The sequence below is a fragment of the Anthonomus grandis genome, chromosome 22 (genome assembly GCF_022605725.1).
Source record: "Anthonomus grandis grandis chromosome 22, icAntGran1.3, whole genome shotgun sequence".
Lineage (NCBI taxonomy): Eukaryota > Metazoa > Arthropoda > Insecta > Coleoptera > Curculionidae > Anthonomus > Anthonomus grandis.
Window position 1 is genome coordinate 8,894,140 of NC_065567.1, and position 21,740 is coordinate 8,915,879.

The window sequence follows — 21,740 nt, forward strand, 5'->3', positions numbered from 1 at the left end:
CCGGGTTCCTATACTCAAATAGATTCCTATACTCAAATAGATTCTTCTGTTGCACTGAACAACCCCCAGAAGTTTGATCCCATAGTTCTGAAACACCCTGTATAAACAACCCCATTAATTTTGCTCCTATCGACATAATTTTAATGAAATTAAAAGGTCGTGCAGCCGATCCATTTCTTCTAATTTCGATTTAAATTCATAGAATCTGATTAAGCATGCACTTTTAACAGCCTTCTCAGATCAACGTAGTATTGAATGTTTAATTCAAGATCTAGTTGTAGTAAAAATACGCTTTCTAAGTGCTTTAATTAAAGCTTTCTGACGAAAAGCTTTAATTTTTCTGTTTGCCCTGAAGAACGCCTAATATAGGCCGAACCGTTAGCATTAAAAGAAAAGTTTTGAAGAGCTTGGATTTTAATTGGCTCCTTATCCAACTTAAACCTTAAAAGTTTACTAATTTTTGATTTATTAAAGAATAATCCTGCCGAAAATAAAACCTACCATATTAATTTTTGATGACTCACTCTATTTAGATGTTAACAGTTTTATTTCAAAAACATAGTTTATTTCAACATTTTAGCATTTACACGGTTTATTTCAAAAATTTCTATGGCTCTGGATTAAAATTATAAAAATGTACAAAGAATGTTAATAATGTCCAAGAATACGACCAAAAAATCACGTTAATTAAATAGCAACATGAAGATAAATGTAGCCATAGAAGAAGAAATGAAACATCTAGAACACCTTAAAAGAAATGACTATTAGCCTTTTATGAAAGCTGATGTTAGTATTTATAGCAAAGATTGTGAAATATGTCAGCTTACTAAATATTCTCGAACTAAGCCTTCTCCACGCACTTCACCTAAGCACCTCTTGTTTTAACAGAAACAAATTTAACAAAAACAGGAAAACCCGAAGTTATTTATATATACGTATTTAAATTTGACAGTAACGATTTTCTAACATTAATTGACACATTTACAAATTTTTCATTTTATGGAATTCCCCAAAAAAATTTAATGGACAATGGTTTTAAATTTAAAAATGATACGGTATAAGAATTATTAAAAGCACACAAAATTAAAACACATTTTAGCACACCTATTCACCATCAATCTAATTCACCAGCTTTTTTCTGGGATTCATAGGATACAGCTTTTCTTTCTTAGTATTAAAGAACTCAAGAGTTAAACTGCACTTGTCCAGCATTTGCTTAACTTTAGTAAAATAATTCAAACAAAAAGCTAATTCACCAGTTGAAAGGTTTCATTCCACACTAACAGAACACTTAAGAATTCTTAGACACAAATCAGATTAAGATTCTTAGACGTAAATTCCTTAATGAATTATCATTGCTTACAATAATTCTCTACATTCTTGCAACAAAATTCATCCCCTTTGAACTGACACTTGGTCACACAAACTACACTCTTGAGACATTATTGAACCCAATTTTTATAATGATTATGTCAAAAAAGTCGCGGACAATCGATCAAAATAAAATAAAAATTGTAACATTACACTGCCAGGCAAGACACACGTAATTTAAAGCAAGTCAAACTGTTTATATGGTCAACAACGCTAGGAATAAAAAAGACAAAAAAAAGTAACAACCATACATCTAAAAGAATTAGGAACACCCCCTATTGTTGCAGAATCCTCACACTCGCCGGAGCCGAACTAAACCCTCAAATATTTCATAACCTCAACCAGAATCTTGGACTACTACCACTTAAACTTGGTAATGCGCAAAAATACACCCGACTATTGATCTCTTGTAGAAATTTTTGATGTAAATGACATTATTTGAGAAACGAATATATTTAGAAAATTTAAAAATTTAATTAACATAATTTTTGACAATAACTCCTTCTTATACTCCTTTCATCTTGTAAACTTTCTAAAAGCAAGAGTAAATATACCAATAGAACAAATTAATCCCCTCTTTAATAAACGTATCAGATGAGGACTAGGATTAGGTTCTATAGTAAAATCTACAACTAGTAATCTTGCCCGAGTGGATGCTGAAAAATATGACAAAGCAATTTTCATATTTTTCAAGGAAATCTCAAATAGACAAAATTAATTTAAATTCATTTTAAATAAGCAAATAACTATAGTTCCAAAATCAGCGAATAGAATTAAAAACTTAATTACCATAAGTTACGTAAAACTAAATTATCATTTGCAGTTATTCTAGAAAATATTTTATTGTTTGATAATATTGTCGAGGTTATACAAAATAAAATATTCTTTATTATAGGAATACCTATTGTAGAGCTCGAAAATTGTGTAATATATCGCCTCTACCCTCTACATTCTACCCTTATATCTGGTTTTTTCGAAATAGTGAAAACATACTCCGATCGAGTGATTCAAAGCTGATTTACCACAAGTGAGCGCGGGATCTCCCCCTAGTAACGTCAGAATTACCTAAAACCTTTCACTGCGATTCAGTTTTAGTTTTTCTCATCGTATAATAATAAAACATAATATGATATGCTAATTCGAAACGAACGTTACCCTGTTGTTAAAAGCTTTTATTTATAATATTGTTTTGCTATTAGTAGACTAAAAAATATATGATATAATGTCCACCAGAAGTTTTTATTGTTTGTGGCGTTTGGTTACATATAATTATGTGCTCAATTCTATTGGATTAAAGAGGCATCATTCTTCCACTGTACAAAACGAAAATTCCTTACATTTTCTACAGAGTTAATATCATACCACAGAGATGATGGTTTGGTAAATTCGCGTTCGGATGCATTTTACAAGACACATGTTTATAGGAAAAAAAGTCTTATTTTGACTCCAACAATACGCTCTGAAAATATTTGATGATTAGAGGTTTTTATAGAGAGCTCTTATGCCTCGGTAAAATGGAAACTTTTTTACAGACAAGTTTCCATTTCGTTGTCTCTTTGAGTCTTGCTTGATCTATACGGTCGTGGAAAATTAATGTGATATCGCCTTTTCATTGCTCACATGCAAAAATATAAAAAGGTGTAGGGTGTCAAGCAGCAAAAAAAACTCGGTGTATAAATAATGTTTAAAACAAAATGTGTAAAATACTTATTTATTGCAATACAATAAAGATATTGGAAAAAGTTTTAACTTGTTTAAGTAAACTAATTTACCTATATTTTTTATGATTTTTCTGCCTATTCTTGAGCATTTTTGTATCGAATTCCCTATTTTGTATGATATCCACTTTTCCATATTTATTGCACTGCCCATTTCCAATGTTTAAATAGCTATTATTTCTTACCTGACACTTTTTTCTTATATTCCTCAGGTTTATGTAGATACATCGCCGCTGCGTCCCCATTCAGGGGATCAATAGGATTAGGATATGTCAATAATTGGGGCAAAAAGGACTCAAATATATTAGACAGATCTAAAATCATAAGCAAAATAGTTATTTTATTAGTAAATATTATCAAGTATATTATTCAATGAATATCAAAAATATCTACCAGCATCTTTTCATTTTACTAAAATTGAAACGTACCATATAAAGCCGTCCATGCTTGATTAATGACATCCAGACATACTGTTCCAGATACTTCATCAATATTTGGATGATATACTCTATTCATAAATCCTATACTAGGTGATTTAAAAGGGTAGTGTTCTGGTAAATGTACTCTGACCTTCCAAACTCCACCTTCGTATGGAGCTAAAATTTAAAAAAAAACATAGAATTTAGTAATACTGTGGAAAGATAGAAGAGTATAGATTAAGCTCTACTAAACATAATTTTAATTTACCCTGAAATTGTTTAAGGTTTTAACCAACTAGTTAAAAATATTGTAACGAAATTCAAGAACACACTTTTACTGTCAACGTCAACAACTCTCACCTAACTCGCGTTGACTGTCGTTTAATGGTTTCCAAGATAAAAACTGACTAAACAATTAAAACTGAACAAAATGTCACGAAGCGCATCCTTTTTAAAGCCCAATAGAACAATTTCCAAATATTCAGAATTTGCTCCATTGTTTTTGCCGAAAGAGATCAGTAATTTTAGGAAAATACCGACAGTCAAAGCAATCAAGTATACAAATTTTACAAAATTTAAAATATAGCGATTTACAATTATATAACCTAAAAAACCTAAGTTGGGGCGAAAATGTGGACCTCAGACTAGATGAACTACTTAAAAACTAGGCACTATAGATGAAAATATTAAACCAAACGTAAATAGAACCCTAAATAAACCTACTCTCAACTTTAATTACAGAATACGAATAAAATAGTACAAAAACTAGGAGAATAATAATTAACGTATTTACAATTTTATAATAATATAAAAATGTAATGTATTAATTACTCTGATAGTGATCTGTTTTTATTTACGGTTTTAATTTATTGTTATTTATATCTGTTCTTAAGTGTTTTGTCAATATTTTTACGTATGATATTTGTCATGAGATAATTTAGGTTGCATTATTAGGATACATTAGGCTTGACATAATATAATTTTTTATTTAAAATATACATGGTGCAAACTGTTTTGCTTAAAAAAGTTATACTTCAAAAATCTCGCTACGATTAACCCTTTTCGAGAAATTTACATTTAAAGTTTTCAATGCACTCAAAAAAAAGACACGAACAAAAGATGAATTAAAAATAAAAATTATCCATATTTTTCAGTAAATGATCGACATGACCTCCATTTGTTGAAAAACTATTTTACTGAAACATCATTTGGAAATTACTCAGAAGCAGTTAATATTTTTACTATTAATTGCTGGCTTGTATCTTTGTAAACAATTCATTTCATGCATTCCCAAACATTCAATGGGTTACAATCTGGACTTCGTGCGGCCAACATCTTCGACTTCCACGTCGTCCGCTGTAAGTAACAATAACTAACAGAACTAACAATAAGAACGTCATATAAGATAATAAATAACGTTACGAAATGTGAGTTTAGATTTTTAAAACCACTCATCTAGAAGATAAAATAAACGTCAATTTTCCTGGCAAGTGGGAATTAAAAACGTGTTACCTACTCTGCACAAAATGAAGTGTTACAGAAACGAAATATCTTTTGAGTCAGATTGATGTAATATTTTTTTATGTATAATAAAATATTCTACAACATTTGATGTAATATACTGTTAGCGACTCAATATAATTTAAATCTCCCGCGAAACCGTCGCATCTCGTAGTTTATTGAATAGCAATATCACGAAGAACGTTCTAGCTGGAAAGGAAAGGCTGTGATAGCAAGTATGAGACAAGGACGGAAATAGAGTCGAGAGTCGTGTATTTTCTCTGTATTTCGGGAGCAGGAATATTTGAATATGTAAGCGGGATCGTGAGGCAGAGTAAGGTAATTCAGTTCGACGAGACGACGAGACAACGAATACCATTCAATTCAGTTCGGAGTTTAATACGAGCGAATATTTCATGCGCCATAGTGTCTTATAGTTTAGTTGCGGCGACACGAGATTTAATTTATGTTTACTGCACAATAATTGGAGACTGGAAATATTACTCTGTCAAATGGATATCAGGAAATTCTTTCAAAGGGGTAAGTCAAAACAAAACAAAACCTAACATGATTATTTGATTTCTTTGTTCAAACCACAAAGTTAACGAATTTTGAATGTCGCAATTTTACTTTTACTGATAGGAAGTCCGAAGTAAATGATATTTGAATGTGATGCTATTATAGGTATCTTGATCTTCTCCGTATTTTCGTCCTACGCCTAAACACCTTAAGAGTAATTTTGTGTATCCATTTTTTAGGGACAACACGCGAAAAAAGAAAAAAAGATCGGGAAAGTAGCAGTGGAAGCGGAAGCGATGAAACCATGATAAAACTACTTATGTAATGCCAAGATCATTGCATGCTAACATTGAACAAGCGTCACATTCTCCAGCAGAACCCGTAAATATATCTGTTGCCGACTATTCTTCTCCATCGACGTTCCAACAAACTTATGACATCAACGTCGATCCTGAAATTATAATGGACGATGGCTATCATGAAAATGATCTGGGTCGTTATGTTGGGTTGTTACAAAATCCTTGGATCCCGCCCAGAAATTACGATTTTGAAAGTGATGCAAGCCATTTGAAAAGAAAATTTAATCATGCTTGGTAGGATCAATATGCACCATGGCTAGTATATTCCAAGCGACTAAAAGGTACTTTTTGTGAGCATTGTGTTTTGTTCCCTCCGCCCATCAGCACTGTGAGAGGAATTTTGGGATCATTTATGGTCATATATAAAGTTCAAAAATATGCATGAAGACTGCCGAAAGCATGCAACGACCAACCTTCACCTAACAGCGACAAATGCAGGAAACAATTTTCTTGTGTGTTCCTTTAGACATCCAACTGCAAAGTGGACACCAAAAAGCAATCGATGAAAACAGACAAATATTGTCATCAATTATTTCTTGAATATTATTTTGCGGTACATATAATATGCCTCTTAGGGGAAAATAAACAGATGAAGGTGTTTTATTAGATTTATTGAAGTTGAGAATCAATTCAGGGGACGACAAATTAAAGAGCACCTGGAAAAAGTACCGTTGCAATGCAGTTTACACATCGCCAAAAATACAACGGATAGATAAATTTAGGTGGCGAAGTTATTAAGGAGAATATAATAACTGAAGTTCAGAAGACCAGGGCTTACGCAGTCTTAGCTGATGAAACAGCAGACGTAGCTGGGAAAGAACACCTGTCAATAGGCGTCCGATTATACAACGAAAGCAAAAGGAAAATCAGCAAGCAATCAAACAGCAGCAATTGACAATTTCTTGATTAGTTCTAACCTCCCAACCGAAGATTGCATAGGGTTTGGATTTGATGGCTGTTCTACAATGGCAGGGAAAGAGGGTGGCGTACAAGCCATTTTGAGAAAAAAATATCCTCGTGCTTTTATATTTTCATTGTTCAAGTCACAAACTCAACCTTGTGAATGATGCGAACGCAGTGCCAGAAATTATAAATACTGTCGCCAACTACGCTCCACACCTATTACGATTGTGTGAGACGAGATGGTCCGAAAAATATAAATCATCAGAAATTTTTCTCAAAATTTCCCAAAGCTTGTGAAACCTCTAGAAACGTTATCCGTAGAGGGAAATTCTGCCACCAGAAAATCTGCATATCAGTTTCATTCAGCCGTTACAAAAGCATTGTTTATTATAATTGATCTACAAACAACAGCCAAATATTCAGCACCAAATAATCGATCGACATGATCTCGGTGGGGGAACACATCAAAAATATCAAGGACATTCTCGGAAATGACCGCGCGTTTCCTGATAGAATAAGTAATGAAATGCTTCAAAAGGCGCGAGCTGTTGCAATGGATTTGAACATAGAAATTTCGGCTCCACGTCTTGCTCACAAGCAAATACATAGAACTAATCCGCCATCAGACAATGATAACGAATATTGGCGGCGTTCCCTGACAATATCATACATTGATTCACTCATTTCATCATTGAATATTAAATATTATATACGCAGCAGTATTTTCTTGGGAGAATCGAAATAAAGGTGCGTTTGCTTTAAGTAAGCTACATCCCTTGTTTACTTGTTATCATTCTTACACAAGAACGCAGAATCTTTCCAAGAATTTTATAACCTGGATATCACCGGAGAACTGAACCTTTGGCATAATTTATGGGTGAAGAAGGCTTTATCAAATTATCAATTAAGGGACATAGAAGTAGTTAATCAATATTTTTTACCCTACTGTCAGAAAGGCATTGACTATTTTAAGCATTATCCCATGCAACACGGCGACCGTAGAACGGTCCTTCAGTACGCTGCCGTGTGAGGCTAGGCTGTGCCTAATGTGGCTGATAAATTATTAATAAATATATCATCCTGAAATAGGAAAATAAAATTTTATCTTGAGCGCATTAAAAACTTTAAACGTAAATATCTCAAAAAGGGTGAATCATAGCGAGATTTTTGAAGTATACCTTTTTCAAGCAAAACTGTTTGCACAATGCATATTATACATAGAAAATTAAATTATGCCAAACCTAAAAAAGTTATGGAATTTAAAAAAAAACAAAATATGACCTAATTTAAAAAAGACTAATTTTGAGATTTGCTATATAAAAGAAAAACATTGTCCAAATTTTGTTACAAATGAAGATTAAATACTAAATTTATTACCAAAATTAAAAAAAATACATTAGGTTTATCACCCTGTATCTTGGTTGTCTTTGACATTGGGACTTAAATTAACCTTTTTTTTTGCAACTAGAAAAGGAATCTGCTCCTAAATTATTTACCATTGTTTATGGGACACCCTTATAATCATTAAACATAATCTAATAATGAATATAAATATTGAATATAGATTAGGGTTTCTTAAAAAACCTACCTATACCTGCTCGAGCAACGGCTACTGCATTGACGAGCCCTTCGATGACATAGGTCCAGTTCAATAAATTACACAGTTGTGATTTACGATTACATAAGGGTTTATTGTACCTTTTGGTTAGTAATAATTAACAGGTATAGACTAATGAACGATTTACAATGTTGAAGTTAGTTATTTAACAGGGTTTACAATATTAGTTGACGTTACCAGCCTTCCAGAATCACAAGACCAATAGCAGGAACTTAGCAGGAACCAGGAACGGCATTAGCACTAACGTCACCTTGGTTTGTGCAGCTATTGACAACCACTGTTGCACTCACTTTCAGTTCAATTTTCCACCTTTACGCACACTTATTCACTATAGACCTTTTTACATAACTTAAACTACTTTATCGTAACAATTAGGTATACATATATGAACTTTAGACAAATACTTAAACGGAAGAGAGTGAGAGAGAGAGGAATTGCTTGCGCCAACTTGCTCTTGACTAACTTATTTTCTCGGTACTTTAAGCTTTGTGAATTCCTTCACTGGTGAAAGAAACCTTGTGTTTCGGGGGCGCGAGAGTAGGTACTTCTTTTTGCGGCGACGGAGTGAATACTGATTTTTTCTCGTGGGACTCGGGGTGAAATGTTGGGTAAAAAATGTGGGATGCACGTGTGTCATGGAGCCAACACTTAAGTGAACTTAAGGAGAAAAATGGATTTTTAAGTGCACTTAAGCTAAACTGGCAACAAAGGCATTTCTTAAAAAGTAGGTAAAAACACATGTTGGGATTTGGGAGAAGGTTCAGGCAAAAATTATTTACTTGAGAAAAAGGTATTATTCGTTTGACAACCATAAACTTCGATTCCATAAAATCATAAAATAAAATAAATTGTTAAAATTAACTTTTAACATACTCCCCCCTTTTGAAGGCTTTGCCTTCAACAAACATTATACATTATAACTTATAGACAAAACTTATCAAGAAATACTATGGTTAAACTAAGTTACTATCAGATTTGGGCAACGGGCATAATTTGGTTATATTTCTAGTAAATATTCCATTTTTAGTCCTAATTTTTACCAAGCGTATTTTACCATCTTTATTAGGTAAAGTGTCTACTACTCTGGCCAACGGCCAATCAAGAGGTTTGGTGTTCTCATCTTTAAGAAGAACAAGGTCATTTGTTTCAATATTGGGGACTGGGGACATCCATTTAGGCCTATTCTGAAGATTGTTGAGATACTCTTTGGTCCATCTAGTCCAAAAGAATTGTTGAATCTGACTTAACCTTTGCCAACGATCTAAGCGGTTTTCAGGAATTGACGAGACATTGGGCTCAGGGTACGAAACGAGAGGACTTCCAACTAAAAAATGTCCAGGGGTAAGACAAGTTAAGTCCAGTGGATCAGCTGATAGGGGAAGAAGTGGCCTGGAGTTTAAAATAGCCTCAATTTGTGCTAAAATAGTGGAAAAATCTTCAAAGGTTAAATTCTGGTTTCCAATTAATCTTCGTAAGTGATGTTTAGTACTTTTTATAGCTGCCTCCCAAAGACCACCCCAGTGAGGAGAGAAAGGAGGTATAAATTGCCACTGTATTTCATGGCATGAGAAAAATGCAGTCAATTGCTCTTGTGTCTGTTGTGACTTAAGCGTGTCATAAACTTCTTTAATTTGATTGCTGGCACCGGAGAAATTTGTACCATTGTCACTAAAAATTGTTGCCGGGCATCCACGTCTTGAAATAAAACGTTTAAAGCATGCTAAAAATGCTTGTGAAGAGAGACTTGATACTAGCTCCAAATGAACAGCTTTAGTGACCATGCATACAAATAAAGCGATATACGCCTTTTCAATTTTGGCGCGTCGAAGAGATGACGATTTAATAATAAATGGTCCTCCAAAATCGACACCTGTTGTTAAAAACGGTCTAGAAGGGACAACTCTGGATTTAGGGAGATCTGCCATAATTTGTTCTCCTGTTTTAAGCTTAAATTTATAGCATTGTAAACAGTTTATAGAGATCTTTTTTTATTTCTCTTAATCCATTTAGCGGCCAGTATTTAAGACGAATATTTGACAATATCGTTTGAGGACCAGCATGTCCTAACCTAATGTGTTCTTTTTTTAGCAAGAGTCCAACAACATGGTTTTTTGAGGGCAATAAAATTGGAAATTTTTGATCAAATGATATGGGTGCTTGGGATAATCTGCCTCCAACCCTTATGAGATTGGAGGTATCGATAAAGGGGTTTAACCTAAGGACTTGCTTATTTGAAATTTTTCTTTCTTCTGACTTTAGTTCACTGATTTCCTTTGAAAACGTTTGGTGTTGAACTTGCTTTACTATAAAAATTTCTGCAGCCTTTAATTCAGTTACAGCTAAAGCACCATAAAATTTTTTACCATTACCTTTACAATTATTTACAAATCTATGTATAAATGCAATAGTTCGTTGCAATCACGAGAAGTTAGAAAACCGATTAAAAAGTGTTATCCAGAAATCTTCGGAGTTAACAAGCAAGACCGTTTTTGCTTTTCTTGCTTCTTCTTCAGTGGAGCAAGGTCCCTTTTCATACATTTTTAAATTTAAATTCGGGTCCAGTAAGAACTTTGGGCCGTTCCACCAAAGCGTAGAGGTGAGAATCTGGTCTGCGGTAAATCCGCGAGAAAGATGATCAGCTGGATTATCCGCAGTTGGAATATGACGCCATTTGCAGTCTTGGGATAAAACCTGAATTTGAGAAATGCGGTTTGCTACAAACACATTGAGACGAGAAGGGTGGGCATTTAACCAAGCAAGTACAATCTCAGAGTCAGTCCAAAGATTAATGTTGTCAACTGAAAATCTTTCTTTTAATATGGAACACACACGAGTGACTAAATTGGAAAGTAAAAGTGCTCCACAGAGTTCCATGCGGGGAATTGTAATTTCTCTTATCGGGGCTACTCTACTTTTGGCAGTAATAAGTTGACAAGAGACATTTTTGTTAGGATAAAGGGCTCTTATATACACACACGCACCATATGCCTTCCTGCTGGCATCTGAAAATCCATGGATTTGAAGTGAACTGGGATTATTATTAGCTAGGAAAAAACGTGGAATTTTTAAACACATTAGTTGGGGAAGATCTTTAATAAAGGTGGTCCATTGGGTTAAAATGGGTTCTTTCAGGGGTTCATCCCAATTGATTTTTTCCTTCCAAATGTTTTGCATAATTAATTTAGCATTTACAACAATGGGAGCTATGAATCCTAAGGGGTCGTACATTTGCGCAATTTTAGATAAAACTATACGTTTAGTAATTATGCTTTCGGACCTAGTATCAGGTAAAGAGATAAAAAACTCATCTGAGTCGGGATTCCAGCCTACACCAAGGACTTTATTTGAAATTCCCTCGGTTTCTATGGTGAAACTTTCTTGGGACCCATTATCACAAGTTTTGGACAAAAATAAATTGCTATTTGAACACCATTTATGTAAGTGAAAATTTCCAATCTTGCAAAGTTCCAACAGCTGCCTATGTAATTCTACCAAATTTTCATAGGTATCTTGCCCACAGAGAACATCGTCCACGTAACATTGAGATAAAATAGCTTGAGACGCAAGAGGATAATCGTCTTTATGAATAATGGCAAGTTCATTCAGGGTGCGTGTAGCCAAATAGGGGGCACAGTTCGTGCCATAAGTGACGGTGAGTAATTCAATGCATTGCATTGGCTGAGAGGGATGGTCGCGCCATAAAATATTTTGCAGGTAAGTTTGATTTGGGTTAACGCGCACCTGTCTATACATTTTTTCGATATCAGAAGTGAGAGCGAATTTAAAACTTCGAAACCTAAGTAAAATATCAAACAGTTCAGGTTGAACTGTATATCCTTTATGCATTACGTCATTGAGTGATAGCCCAGAAGACGTTTTCATAGATCCGTCAAACACTACACGAAGTTTAGTGCTTGTACTGTCCTCACGAATTACACAGTGGTGAGGCAGAAAGTATCGATTTTTGTGATTTTCAGTTCTAAGGGAAAGGGGAATAATTCGTGCATGATTGAGTGAGATATATTCACCGATAAATTTTTTGTATTCAAGAAAAAGGTCAGGAGATTTTTGAAAACGCTTTTCTAAGTGGTGAAACCTTTTCTTGGCTAATGAATATGACTCTCCTAGCGGATGTGACTCTTGGGGCCTTTTAAGGGGTAAGTCGACTTGAAAATGACCATCTTTAAATACCGTGGTATTTTGAAAATTCTGTTCAACCATAGAATCTTCAGGGGATAGGGGTTTTTCGTGAGTGGGCGAGACATCTTCTAGTAACCAAAATTTCTCAATTAATGAGTCCAGTGAGCAATCTGAATTTAATGATTTCACTAAAAAGCAATTCTTAGAATTTGCCAAAGGGGTTTTGTGAACGAGAGCTTGGGAGGGGATTAATCCTGAAAGAATGTGGCCAAAGTAGGTACCTACCAACGTTAAAGAGTCTTTGTTAACCTTGGTGTATTCGCCTGAAAGAATGTGGTAGTATACATCTGCTCCCAACAATAAATCTATTGTAGAAGGCGTATCAAAGTAGGGGTCTGCAAGCGGTGTATTATTGGGAAGGTTCAACATAAATTTGTTGACTTTAAAGTGAGGGGATTTTTCTGTGATTTTGTCTAATACACAGCAGTTAACATTCAGGAAGTAATCGTGATTGTGACAGGAATGAATTCTCAGGGAAATTGCGTGATTAGAGTGCTTAATTTTGCCGCCAATACCAGAGATTTGTATTGGCTGCGTCTTAGGAGAGAGATCAAGTCTTTGAACCAGCGATTGGGTTACTATTGATATAGTACTCCCGGGATCTAATATTGCCTTTGCAATAATAAAATGACCATTCTTGTCGGGTATTTGAATCAATGAAGTACCTAATAAAATTTCATTATCTTCAGTGGCGAAAACTGACAAAGTCACAGGTTTATTAGCGTGAGGGCGATTCGAGTTAATTTCATTGCTTGTGCTTGGGATTTGTGGTTCTTGAGTCTGAGAGGAGCTTTGGCTTGAACCTTGATTCCGAGAATGGGAGCTATTTATGAGAAGCGAATTTCTGTTAAAATTTTGAGATCGTTCATTTTGGGTTTGAGGATTTGGCCTCCAATGTGAATTTCTGCTTTGCAAGGGCTGTGCTGCATCATCCATTGGATGCAAAAGAGAATGGTGTTTCATATGACAAATCTGGCACCTCTGAGATGTACAGTTTTTTACTTGATGCCTTGAACCGAGACAATTAAAACATAGATTATTATGAATAACAAAATCCTGTTTCTGTTTTAAACTAAGATCTTTAAATTTAAAACAAGTATAAATTTTGTGATCAGGGTGCTCACAAAAGGGACACCTTTGTCCTGCAACAAAATGTGAGCGAGAGTTTTGAGGAGAGTTTTGAGGTATGACTTGGTTGCCTTGGCGTTGCCCACCATGAGCATAGTGTGAAATTTTTTTAACAAAGGGAGTGTTGTGTTGAGAAGAACGTCCATGGGAATAATTTTTAGTTGAAGGGCTTTCAGAGAGATCTTCTAACACCGAACAACGCTTTTCTAAAAAGCTTAGAAATTCTTCAAGCTTAGGGACCACATGTGAGGAAGAGCGCATTTGAGAACCTCTCTCGGATATATATGCCTTTCTTGTGCCAAAGTCTAATTTTTGAGAAAAAATATAAATTAAAATTAAATCCCAGTGGTCTACTGGAATGTTTTGATTTTTCAGTGAATCAAAGTTCTGTTTTATGCAAACTATAAATTCCCTAAGTGTGTGTGAGGATACATTATTTAGGATAGGAATGTCAACTAAATTTTTAATATGGGCAAAAATAATTGATAATTGATTATCATATCTTTGTCTAAGGGTATTTAGGGCAATTTGGAGGTTGTCAGTGGTCAATTGTAAATTATCGACCAAATTTAGGGGTTCATCTCTTAAATAAGATTTTAAATAAATTAATCTTTGAATATCAGAGAGAGATTGATTATCTAGAATAAGGGTAGAGAAAAGTTGAAAAAAGGCATTCCATTTAGTGATGTCTCCGTTAAATGGAGGTATGCTAATTTGAGGCAAACTAACATTTGGGGAATGAGAGTGTTGGGGAACTATATGTCTTACTTGAGTTGGCGCTTGCGGGGAAAGTTCTAAAATTTTACGTTGCATTTTAGCAACACACGTTAAGTATTTGTCTTCTACATCATCCTTGTCTACTTTACTTATATCTAAAACTACAATTTGTTTTTCTACCTCTTCAAAATCTTTAAAAGCGTGGGTTAACATACTTTCACGTACCTGAATTTCTAAAAAGTCATGTATACTATCATTATTTTCTAAAAACCAATTAACAATTCGTGTTACTTTAGCCTTTAAATATCCGCGATTTTTAACCAACGCTTCTACTGATATTTCTATTCCTTCAGTCATTTTACTTTTTAGTTTTAGGCTTACAGAATAAACACAAAAAATTACGAGACAACCAGATGCTTATTTTTTGGGAATAGATTTTCTTTAAATTTAAACAATAATTGTTAAGAGAAAATAAACTAATTACCAATAAACAATTTAAAAGAAAAAGTAAAAAGTGAGTTGCTACTTATTTCCAAATAACAATTATAACAAGTAACAAGTGAAAATAACAAAATAACAAGGGACAAATAACTAAAAGGTTTGTTAGTAAGTAATTAACTAAAATACTGTTTACTCGAAGGACCACCGACACATATGTCGGAACCAATTATATACTTTTTACACAAAAAGTATGTTTTGTTTTTGCTTAGATGAATCGTAAAATCACAACTTGGGAAGATCCGGCTCGAAGGACCATGAATATAGATTAGGGTTTCTTAAAAAACCTACCTATACCTGCTCGAGCAACGGCTACTGCATTGACGAGCCCTTCGATGACATAGGTCCAGTTCAATAAATTACACAGTTGTGATTTACGATTACATAAGGGTTTATTGTACCTTTTGGTTAGTAATAATTAACAGGTATAGACTAATGAACGATTTACAATGTTGAAGTTAGTTATTTAACAGGGTTTACAATATTAGTTGACGTTACCAGCCTTCCAGAATCACAAGACCAATAGCAGGAACTTAGCAGGAACCAGGAACGGCATTAGCACTAACGTCACCTTGGTTTGTGCAGCTATTGACAACCACTGTTGCACTCACTTTCAGTTCAATTTTCCACCTTTACGCACACTTATTCACTATAGACCTTTTTACATAACTTAAACTACTTTATCGTAACAATTAGGTATACATATATGAACTTTAGACAAATACTTAAACGGAAGAGAGTGAGAGAGAGAGGAATTGCTTGCGCCAACTTGCTCTTGACTAACTTATTTTCTCGGTACTTTAAGCTTTGTGAATTCCTTCACTGGTGAAAGAAACCTTGTGTTTCGGGGGCGCGAGAGTAGGTACTTCTTTTTGCGGCGACGGAGTGAATACTGATTTTTTCTCGTGGGACTCGGGGTGAAATGTTGGGTAAAAAATGTGGGATGCACGTGTGTCATGGAGCCAACACTTAAGTGAACTTAAGGAGAAAAATGGATTTTTAAGTGCACTTAAGCTAAACTGGCAACAAAGGCATTTCTTAAAAAGTAGGTAAAAACACATGTTGGGATTTGGGAGAAGGTTCAGGCAAAAATTATTTACTTGAGAAAAAGGTATTATTCGTTTGACAACCATAAACTTCGATTCCATAAAATCATAAAATAAAATAAATTGTTAAAATTAACTTTTAACAAATATTAAAGCTATTAAATCGACATAAAAGATTACGTAACTAAAGCAATAATTTTAAAAGTTGTTTATGTGTGTAACAATATAACTAAGCAGATTAATCAAATAAAATAATGTTTTGTACTTACTTCCCCTAGGGCCATAAAATTTGACACAAAATTCGTTAAGTCCGCCAAGTATTGTCACCTCATGTTTACTCTCAATACTATAAGCTAAATTAAGGAAAAATTACCTTGACATTTAAAAAAATATATAGATAAATCAAGTCTTTTATTTTTTCTTTATTAGTGACTTCTTTTTCAACATCTAATAATTGCAGGCTAAATAAATAATGAGACAAAAGTGCGATTGTTTACCTACTAGTTGCTCAAAAAAAGTTATCTGTAGTTTTCCTAGTTCTTCTCGAGATTCTTTTTTATTGTTATGTAATTTGGCCAGAGGAAATACTATTATCAGGAATACAATCATAGACAGCCACATAATTAGTTTATCAAAAAATATACTAGTAAAATCACGGATGTAACGAAATTGTTTTTGCAAAATGGGAGCCATAAATATTAACCAATTAGAATCAAATTAAATCAAGCAAGTATAGCAAATGAAAGAGTGCATGAAAAAACGATGGTAATTGGTAATATATAAAAATATGGTCAGTCAGCCTGTATAAAAGATTCCTAATCGCAAAATTACATAAAAAAATATTTATACCATATTTATACCAAGCTCTCATGATTGGCAAATCGTTTTCGAATCATTGACGCAAGAGCTGATTTAATAATTAGATTGACTTAACAAATAGTGGCTAAAAAATTTGAACCCATTAAAATTTAAAAAAAAACCTACGGAAAGCGTTTATGATGTAAGATAGAGAACACATCATTATGCGGCTAGGTATATGTCAAAGAACTTATAAAAAAAAGCTTTCTCAATTAGTTTTAATTCTGTTCTCAAAAAGAAGTATTGAAATTAAAAATAAGCACATTGTATTATGAAGAAGGATGAAGAACGCACAACTCTTTCATAAGACTTTTGAAACGTCATGTAAATCAGCTCAAATAAAAATTGAAAAATAGACGACTTTAACCTTAATTTTAAAAATAAATATAAATCATGCAAAAATTAATAACATAAGAACAACCATAAATCTTAATGTACACAAATCAGAAAGTTAAGATTTGGCGACACTTAATGAATTGAGAGAAAGAAATGGATAAAAATTATCTCTCACGCAAATCAGCCTTGATTAAAGATAATGGCATTGGTTCAACATTTAAAAGCATCGCAGGCTGCTCAACCATCACTTTTTTTACACACAGAATTTCACCACATTGTGCCAACCTCATTCAGTTATTTATAAATTCTGTTCTGCACATTTTTTGACGTCAAAAATGTGCAAGGGGGCGGCCTTTCATTAGAGGCCTATCTTATAACCTTTTCTCAGAATCATTGGTGTGTATTATTATTATTATTATTATTATTATATGTAAAATACCTTAAAATAAAGTTGTTAACTTATTATCAAAAAGGGTTATAATTGTAATTTTATTTAATACGTAGGATAATAAAACCATTGTATACAGGTTGAGTAGTACATAATAGTACAAACTTAAGCAGCCATAGTACAGAAACTGCTCAAAGTGTTCACAGACGTTGTGAAAAATATTGGGTGTAAGTTGATAGCATTCAATAGTGATGTGGTTCCATAAATCTTTTAAAGATTCAAGCTGATGATTTTTGCCTTACACACACTTTAAGTAATTACATGTAAGTAAAGTAATAAGCAAAATAATATACAGTGCTTTTCTTTAATGCCCCCCCCCCTCTCTATATTTTTTGAACGGATCAATTCAAAATATTGAAACTTAAGGTGATGCAATTGATGAATGAATACTATGTTTTAAAGCAAAATTGACAGATGCAAATTTCAAGATGACTGTTGGGCGCCATCTTGGAAAATAAATTAAATGGAAAAAGTGGTCTTGTGGCACATCATTTTGAAGCTCCTGACGAATACTTAATAACTCTAGAATATAAATTCAATATCTTTACCTACTACAAAATGGTGGTACATTTAATAATTACCTGAATACATTAACATTTAACTTGATATATCGAATAAATACATTGAGTTTAATTGAGAAGATGCTGGAAATGGTTGCCTTGAACTTCTTGACACATGAACAGTCTGTTCGAAATTTCACACCGAACATTTTCACATACACAAACATCTATATTTCTACCAATATTCGCTATTGTCTGTCATAAATCCGACGATCCGTCGTCGATTTTGTACGGATGATACTTATTCTTTTTTCAAAAGTCTCCATACAGTAGAAGGACAAACCTCATGTTGGGAAAATGATTGAACGGCTGGTTTTCGACATGATGAACAATTTTGTTCACTCTCAACACCACAGTCTAGATATAGAGTTTGTCATAGCACACCAACAGCACTTAGTAGGGTTACTAGCTGCATATCTAAAAACATGGATGAATCAAAGGTGTCCTGCCTGGTACTTATAGATTATAGTAAGGCATTTGACCTTATTAACCATGATATGCTGATTGTTAAGCTGCACTTTTTTGGGTTTTCTGATCAAGCTGGTTTTCATCATATTTAAATCATAGAAAGCAGATTGTGGACCTTGGTGGTCATCTGACATTCAATATCTCAACATGGAGTGACTCAGGGGTCCCATACTTTTTTCCCTTTTTACTGCTGACTTACCATCTCAGATTCATCATGGTCATCAAATCTATAGAGTGGTAATACTCAGCTTCTATCATCATTTTATTCTGAAGATTCTTGCGGGGGACTGGCTGGTGTCAACGTTGATCTGGATAATATCTCTGACTGGTTTTCTGAGCATGGTTTGTTGCTTATTCAATAGAGCATTTCTATTAAGGCAGGTAAAGGAAAAATTAGGAAAAAAACCCTAGCTCTGGAGCTAATCAATGTTGTGGACAACGAACATCTTTAGTTTCAAATAGGCCAAAAAAAGTTACAACATAATAAATAAATTGAGAAACAAAAACATAATGATTTCTAACCCACCCAAGAGTCTAACTTCCTTAACCAATCCTTTTGTTCTGTAGCACTCAGAACATTATGCCAAGTGTCGATCCTCTCCTTTTTTTAAGGAATGTTTCTGTTGCTAATTCTTTACTGTTTTTGCCCACAGATATGCACGAACTAACAATAACCATGTTTGGGTTAAAAAATAAAAATTATCATGGAAAAGATGGAATTTCGGCTCAAGTATTATTGAAATTACCAACCAGTACTTTGATTTGCCATAAACTTCAGGTATCGAAGGGAGGAGTCTTGCCAAAAACAAAGAACCATTAAATTACCGGCCAATTTCTTTACTCTCTATTTTGTCTAAGATTGTAGAGAGACTAGTTAAGACTCGAATTCTAAACTACTTCCATACTATTTATGCCATAGCACTAGCCCAGTTTGGCTTCCAGCAGAATAAGGGTGCCATTCCATATCTTCTAGAACACATCTATGTGAGTATTAATCAGCATCAGGCTGTGGCAACAGTGTTCTGTGATCTATCTTAGGGCAATGCGGGAACAACTCAATCTTTTATACGAGCTCAAAGCCCAATATAATATTCCACATATAGAAAATCTCTACAAATTTTATCAAAAAAGGTATAGGAAATCTATAATTGAGGCAAAAATCAAGTGACTACTTAATTCTTACTTCTACAAATCCCAATAAGACAATCTGGCAAATAATAAATAAGTCCCGTCATGGGGTCCATGATACTCAGATGAAATCCTTGCCCAGTCCTAATGATTTTAATAACATAATTTTATATTTTTTTCTAATATAACTGACCATATAGTTTGCAAAATTCCAAACTTAGATACAGACCCTTTAACATATTTAAACAATGTCATCAAGCCTAAATCTGCCTTCTCCTTTAAGAAAGTAAGTTTTAATCATATAAGGAAAACTTTCGATCAGCTAAGTAACAAACATAGTCGTGATATATATGGCCTGAACATACGACTATTAAGATCAGTCAAAAATGAAATACTTGTTCCTCTGACAAAATTAATCAATCTATGTTTAAAAACGGGTGTGTTTCCAGATGTTCTAAAGGTTGCAAGTGTGACTCCAATCTTTAAGAAAGGGGATCCGGTTCAACCTGATAACTACAGGCCAATATCTCTTCTGCCTTTAGTTTCTGGAGAAATGTATGGCAATGCAAATGGTGAATTTCTTTAATACCGAAAATATTGTGTCCCCATGTCAGTTTGGTTTCAGAAAAAAGAGAAACGCAGTTTATGGAATAGTAGATCTTGTATCTGCCATTTTGGATGCTTTCCACAATATGCATATTAAGAAGATACACAGATTAACATGATATAAACAGAGTCATACTTCTGTTTTATTTTTGGATTTGACCAAAGCCTTCGACTGTGTTGACCATGATAACCTCCTTCGAAAGCTAAAATATTACAACTTTGACATCACAAGTGTGAACATGATTTGCTCATACCTAGAACACAGACATGTGATAGTGGTGAGAATGGCAGGGGTGTCCTCAGCAATAAGTGAGATTAACATAGGTGTACCCCAGGGGTCAATTCTTGGGCCTATATTATTTTTAATATATATCAATGACCTTCCTTATAGTGGCCAAATAGCCAAATATACTCTCTTTGCTGCTGACACAACTGTTTCTCTTGCTGCTTATACATTGGGTGAGGCATTGAAAGCTACCAAGTTGGCACAGGAGAGAGCAGAAAAGTAGTTCTACTCTAACAGGCTACTGTTGAATGCAGAGAAGACACAGATGGTAATTTTCTCCCTTCGAGACATACGGGAGTCACTGGGTGTCTCGGCAGTGTCTTTTCTAGGTGTGACCTTGGATCCTGAGCTACAATGGTGTGAGCATGTTGATGCCCCTGCACAAAAACTTGCCAAGGATCTTTATCTTCTTCGGCATATTTCTCAGTGTGCCTCCACCAATGTAAGGGGAACAACCTATTTTGCTGTTTTTTATTCTCACATTAGCTATGCAATCCTTGCATAGCTAAGTAAGTACTAGGCTGGGTGACATAGAGTTTTTGGACTGCAGAGGAAGGCTGTTAGGGTAATATCTGGTTTGGGTTAAAGAGACGACTGCAAAAGCGCCTTTATTAATCTAAAGATTTTAACTTTGCCTTGTCTTTATTTATTTGCATGTCTGGTGTATGTAAGGAAAAATTGTACCTGTTTCCAACTAATCGGAATGTGCACAACTATAAAACTCGTGCTAGGGACGATTTGGTTCCTGCTGACCATCGCCTACAAAGATGTCAAGATGGCCCAGGGTATTTGGCTATTATATATTTTTTTAATGCATTACCTGTTAGAATAAGAGAGTTGCCAATGTCTTTATTTAAAACTCGTATAAAAAGTTTTCTTACTAGTCAAGCTTTCTACTCCCATAAGGAATATTTAAATTCAAATGTTAATTTGTTGTGATAGTCCTGGATCTGTTTTCCTATATTAGCCTTGATATGTAGTAGTTCGTGTGTATTTTATATTTTAAATTATAATCTTTGTTAAAGTTTACTCTTAGTACCTATTTGTCCATATT

The 21,740-nt window shown here is 34.0% G+C and overlaps 1 protein-coding gene across 1 annotated transcript in view; it reads right to left on the bottom strand.

The window, feature by feature from the left end:
* LOC126749010 (ubiquitin-conjugating enzyme E2 H) overlaps positions 1-21,740 on the bottom strand; it is a 50,035-nt gene that overhangs the window by 11,161 nt on the left and 17,134 nt on the right. Inside the window, exons 2-4 of the mRNA XM_050458610.1 lie at positions 16,266-16,342; positions 3,518-3,685; positions 3,275-3,403 (exon numbers count right to left, since the gene is read on the bottom strand). Of these exons, the coding sequence (XP_050314567.1) occupies positions 3,275-3,403; positions 3,518-3,685; positions 16,266-16,342 (374 nt within the window). The remainder of the gene's footprint in view (positions 1-3,274; positions 3,404-3,517; positions 3,686-16,265; positions 16,343-21,740) is intronic.